Here is a 6242-nt window from a genome sequence, read left to right on the forward strand (position 1 = left end):
CCTTCCTCTCTCTTTCTCTGTGTATTATTATGGACACAATGTCGTGGTTGACCAAAACATCGTAATACGAATGAATGAGAGAGAAGAACGTTCAAAGATTCAGGGCGGCCATTTCCCTCCCTTCACTTCCAAAATTACTTAACATGGTATTGTATATATGTTTCATATGTAATACCTACATATATGCATACATCCACCACACTGCAGAAAAAAATCCTGCTACTTTTCCTTTGTATTATAATCTGTATGCATATACATATATCCATCCAATCCACCATCACACATCATCAGGGTTTAATCCTGTAACTGCCCCTCCCTCATAATTCTTTCATTGCTGTAACCATATTATTGAGAAAGAAAGTAAATCAGCCGCCATTCTCCTCTCATTGATGGGCGTCCTCTCCAATCCAATCATTCTTATTGTGCTGGTATTCATCTGTGTAACGGAGGTAGCACTAATTTGGACGGAGGATTCTATCCTGGCACAAGCCAGGCATAATTCTAACCCTAATTCCAATCACAATACTCCATCGAGGACCAAGGCAGCGGAGGCGACCTATTCATGGGATCTGCACTATGATTACCGGCCACATGAGAACCCTAGACCGGGTCCGGGCTCTACGTATTATCACAACGGTTTATTGGTGCAAAGGCTGATCGGTCGAGATCGATACCGCCATTCAGCGAGAGGTCTCTTGGAAGGCAATGGCACCGCTTTCTCTTTCGCACCCACCAACGAGAGCAATAGCATCGACACATTGGGCGGGTGACTGATTCAATCCCATCCATAAACATATACTCAATCTATACATTTGCATATATACTTAGGTTGTATAACGACAGTTTAGCCGTGTCATCGTTAAAACAGCGCGATCGCTAATGACAATTAATTCTTGTTGGGATCTAAGAATGTCACTCGAATTATGCTGCACGACAACATTGCCTGAATGTTTAGAAAGGGAAGCCACTTTTTAATAGATTTTGATGCTTCCTTCTTCAGCTTTACTCTTTGTTGTTTCTGGCTGGAAGGTGTTGCTTAAAGAAGAAAAATATCTCTTCTTTTTTTAGTCTTTCTACGGTACCTTGACCTAATAAGGTAGGGGTAGGGTAATATTGTTATAAGAGTGCGTAGGTTGTAATTCGAGACACCATAGGTGTAGTACGATTAACGCCTTTTAAGCATTAGTTAGTAGCAGCATTAAGTTGGGACTTTAATTTAATTGTTAACATGGCTTCTAATTTTAGCTGCTTCTTCTTCGTTTTGGGTTATATTGCAGATTGCATTACACATTTATGACCCTGGGGACTCCCAAGCAGAGCTTCTTAGTAGTGATGGACACCGGCAGTGACCTATTGTGGGTTCCCTGTGATTGCCAACAATGTTCTCCTACTGATTGGTCTGCTTACTTTGGCTCAAGTTCTAAGGTAAAATTTCTCATTGCATATAACGATACCATAAATTCAACACAGACATTGCCTTCATACACACGCATACTTATAAGATGCTTTGGCTTGTAATTACGGAGAAACATTCTAACATTATAATACAGTGAATCTCAAGTTTGTGCTTGACCATCATTTAAAGTGTTAGGATTCAGTGTATTAACTCTTTGATGATTCCATGGAGCTGGGATTAATTCAACAGAAAACAAAAGAAAAACAAATGAGATGGCTTGCACCCAAGAAAATTGCTAAACTTTACAAACTGGACACTTAAAATTTTCAACACTACCCCTGGAATTAAACAGTGGCTTTACTGTATCTTGACATTGACATTACACCCATTTTTTCTTCTGAAACACATAGAAGTCAAGGAACTCCATTCATTGTCTTTAAACATATTTACGAAGAGCCGCCCAAAAGGAGGCGTGAAAAGGATAGTGTACTGGCCCTTCGAACGGCAAATGTGTTGACAATTAAACTCATAGTGTTGTGTGTGGCTCTTCGAAAAGGGAAATGTGTCGAAAGTTAAATCTAAATCGCAGTTTGTTAAATCATGCTTTCATTATATCAATCTTTCTAAACTCTCCGTGTTTTTAACTTTTCGGGTTTGTGACAGAATGTGACATTTTCTGTGTATAGCCCTTCACAATCGAGTACGAGCAAGTCGGTCTCTTGTGACGATGATGTGTGTGTGTCGAGTTTAGTGTCGAATTGCTCGAAGAGTGGGAGCGTTAGCACATGCGGCTATGTAGTGAATTACATGGCAACAAACACATCCACTTCCGGCCTAATTGTGCAAGATGTTCTGTACATGAATTCAGAAGTTAGTACTGCCACTAATGTCACAAATAGTTCTTCTACTCTCATCACGACACCGATTTACTTCGGGTAATTAATTATGGTGTTTGTGCGCGTGATCTCGTTAAAATTTGTTTTAAATGCATTCTGATCTTAAAACCCATCTTTTTTTCTTTTTTCTCGATATTGAATCTTTAGCTTGTTTTTGTTTCCTTCTTCCATTTTAATGTCAGGTGTGGAAGAGTACAGACAGGAGATCTCCTAGAAGGTGTGGCTCCCAATGGCTTACTGGGGCTCGGGCCGAATGAGGTCTCCGTACCCAACACCCTCACGAGGAATGGGCTCATACCCAACTCCTTCTCCATTTGCTTCTCCTCGTCCGACACATCCGGAAGACTCGTCTTCGGGACCCAAGCCAAGGACGGAGTGCAGAACACATCTCTTATCTCATCAAGGTATTAAGCTCAAATACATATTAACAGCATCAACATAGTTGAATCTTTACAATGTAACTTCTAATTTCTAATAAACTGGCAAAGAAACTACCAGTATATATTTAGAATCCAATTACATAGTAACAATGGAAATGCATCTATCTAGATAATTGAATGATGCAAAATAGTTGGTTATAAATGTCCGCAGTGTATATTATGTGGTAAAGACGACGGCGGTGACAATGGGAGGCGATCGTTCTGTGACAGTTGCTCAACAGCTTATTTTCGATACAGGGACATCTTACACGACATTACCGAGCTCAATCACACAAAGCATCGGCACACTTGTGAGTGTTTTGTTTGTTTTTTATGTAGTCTAGATTTGCAACCTTTGTAAAGTGTATGTTGTGGTGCATCTGTTTTGCTCCATCATCATTGTTAATACATCTAATTGAATGCCACTACATCTAAAACAACACAATATTTATAAATTTAAGGATGCTATATAATAACCTAATGATAATGTCGTTAATGTCCTCTTAATGTCTGACATGCACAGTATAATCAGAAGATCACATTATCTCAATATAATGATGCTGACAGCTTGTTTGACTATTGTTGGAGTGTAAGGTATACTAAAACATGTAACAAGCTCCACCAGGCTTTGAATTATGACCAAATTTTTTCATGATTTATACATTAATATACTTAAATTCTAGCTGAACAGATACTAGAGATTTATAATTCTATAATATGGATCATCGTGAACTCTCATCTTGATGATGATTCTTATGATTTCTGCATGAAGTCATGGAATTATGGAATTCAAAACTGATTTTCTTGTGCATATTAATGTAGTGATTCCAATGATCTGAGTTCGCTTCCAAGCTTATCAATAACATTTGTGGGAGGGAGCACCTGGGAGATACCCAACCCATATGTATATCTTCAGGACACAAATGTGAGGACTATAAATGATTGTAAATGGAATTATAAAGTATAATCTACATCCCCTCCAACTATAATCAATTGCATAGATAGTCATAATCTATAATTAACATATATCATCTGAAACAAGTCAATATCATATTGAAGATTTCATGTGATTAATTAATACTGATGACAAGCTTGACACATACACACATATAGGGTAACATAAAAGTGGTTTGCTTGGGGATCATGTCTGGATCAAGTACCGGTATCATTGGATGTGAGTACTACTGCTGCTCATCTCTTAACTTCCATTTGTTTAATGTTGATTTGCTGGTGATCATCATGATCGGGATCATCTCCTAAATAGCAGTTTATGATGTTATTATGAATGACTGATTCATGCAGACAACTTCATGAGAGGTTTTGAGTTCTTCCTCGATCAAGAGTTCATGACCTTCAGCTGGACTGCATCGGACTGTAAGTAATTATACTAATTTAAATGTTACAAAAGTGTCCATCCTCAATTGCTAATTATAACTAGCCTTAATTTACCTTTTTTTTTGTTTGTGTTAGTATTGATCATATTATAACAAGAATTCATGAATTACTAGGTTACACGTCGAATCAATCAGTTATAGCTACACGTAATGAAGCTTCCATGGCGACCAACAAAGCTTCCTCCTCCTCCTCCTCTTCCTCCCCCACAACATTATCATCATCACTATCCTCATCTGCAGTACTTACAAAATCAGCATTATTATTAATATTACACCTTCTAATCTTACATCTGCAAAAAATAGGATCTCAATAGAATATGACCTGATCTTCAATATCAGCTTGAAGTTTATTTAGTGTATATATATATTCTTTACATTCTCTTTCATTAATTTTGTAATAAATTATACATTACTTCCTCCAAATACATCCGTTACTTAATCAAAAAAATAAATATATATACATACATATACATACACATTCACATCATCCATCGATTAATAGAAAATTCAGCTACTTATAAGAAAAATTGAAAAACAAATCCATATATTAACACATTTGACCAGGATTTTCATTCCACAAATGGTTTTATGTCCATTTTATAATCAAACAATGTGTTCCCACAAAATAAGAACATACAGGAATACTTACTGCTAAGAACAAAGAAGGAAAGAGGACGGGGCCTCGGAGGGAAGAAACCCATTCCCATATTTGCTGACAATGTTTGAGACTGTGAGATTTAATTGAAGAGTGAAGGGTCACCCATACATACACTACAACACCCTGTGATAGCAACAATTACACACCCTCTCAGTTGTTGAGTCCAATATTATAGAGAATTGATAGAAACAATTACATAACCTCTCATTTGTATGGATGCTAAAATATGTGTATATATATATATTGAGAGAGAGAGAGAGAGATGCAATGTTGAAAATTATTCAGTTACATATGAACTTTCAATAATTACTGATTCATAAGAAACTTGTTCATCTAATGTTTAAAACCTATTTTAATTTCTCCAGTTTTGCAATCCCCAAGTTATATGTAGATTCCATAACATTAGTAATTACTTTCATAATTCCTAAACTCTATGTAAATTGTTTACCTATCGATGCTTTCAGCTATGTAAGGCGGAATATGTATCATTTGACGCGCACAAGCATCATCAATCCATGCTTATAATTAAACCTAAATTTGGCATTTTAAGGGGAGGGGGGCTCAAGGACAATTGATGCTCCAGATCATTGTCTTAAAAGATGGGGCATAAAGAGGTTGGAGTATTGTGGCCAAGTATGTAGAGACTAGAATCACAGCATATTCTGGCGCAAACCAAGCCATGAAAACCTTGCATTTTGGTTATTTAATCCATAGAGAGGTGGGAGGTTTGTTAGGTAGATAGATAGGTCCCCACTTGCTCATAATGCATCTTATTATCGTAATATGGTTATTATAACTGTTCGACATGTGAGCAACCTCCCGGCAATTAAAAACTTTTCATTTTTCATTCTATATCTTATCATACACCCCCCCCCCCCCCCCGTATCCTTTGCCTGTGGTCGCGCTGATCAGCCCCCGCAAGATATACACAATGTGGATGGATACCTACAATTTCATGGGTCCATTGATTGATTGGAATGGTATATTTCTAACTTGGTCGCCCATTAACATTCCAAAAATCTTTGTTAATTCTGCAAAAGCACAAATGTCATACATTTTCGTAAATCCACATAACATTATAAAAAATGTCATGTATTTGCTTTTCATTATCTTGTTATAATAAAAACAGGTATAAAATTTACTTGTCCCCCATAACATTATATGTATACATAAAGATGATGCAGCAATCCACCTAGAAAAAACAATATTAACAACACAAATCACTTATTATTCTGGAAATATGACATTTCTACACACATGTTGTGCCATATTTATTGATCAACGTTATTCTTCTATATCCATGTACTTCCAAGCTTCAAAATATTCTTCCGACATAACCTCTTCGATATTGGTCTCGTGTTCTGTGTTGGTGCCCACAACATCAACAAACTTGAATTTTTAAGAGAGAGTTGGTCTCCAAATTTGTTCTTGATATTATTTATCTTAGAAGACCCTTTCGAAGTTCTACAAACTAGTTTT

General features: G+C 36.8%; 1 protein-coding gene across 1 annotated transcript; it reads left to right on the plus strand.

Moving 5' to 3' along the window:
• The first annotated feature begins 302 nt into the window (after nt 1–302).
• On the plus strand, nt 303–4521 carry LOC147870031 (aspartyl protease family protein 1-like). Its single transcript, XM_087336097.1, has 10 exons — nt 303–766; nt 1278–1425; nt 2060–2331; nt 2475–2696; nt 2884–3022; nt 3235–3305; nt 3534–3636; nt 3825–3885; nt 4014–4085; nt 4220–4521. Exons 1-10 carry the CDS (start codon nt 390–392, stop codon nt 4417–4419), a joined length of 1665 nt encoding a protein of 554 aa, XP_087192223.1. The 5' UTR covers nt 303–389; the 3' UTR covers nt 4420–4521.
• Nucleotides 4522–6242: the final 1721 nt, after the last annotated feature.

Source organism: Azolla caroliniana, unplaced genomic scaffold (genome assembly GCF_043228905.1).
Source record: "Azolla caroliniana isolate FFs.n. ecotype wild unplaced genomic scaffold, voAzoCaro1.0.p SCAF_1, whole genome shotgun sequence".
Lineage (NCBI taxonomy): Eukaryota > Viridiplantae > Streptophyta > Polypodiopsida > Salviniales > Salviniaceae > Azolla > Azolla caroliniana.

Excerpts from the sequence above, each read along its gene's own strand:
- LOC147870031 (XM_087336097.1), top strand. The coding sequence starts at position 390 with ATGGGCGTCCTCTCCAATCCAATCATTCTTATTGTGCTGGTATTCATC. Across the intron at positions 1,426-2,059 it reads ACTTTGGCTCAAGTTCTAAG|AATGTGACATTTTCTGTGTA; the intron begins GTAAAATTTCTC and ends GGTTTGTGACAG. Across the intron at positions 3,637-3,824 it reads TATATCTTCAGGACACAAAT|GGTAACATAAAAGTGGTTTG; the intron begins GTGAGGACTATA and ends ACACACATATAG.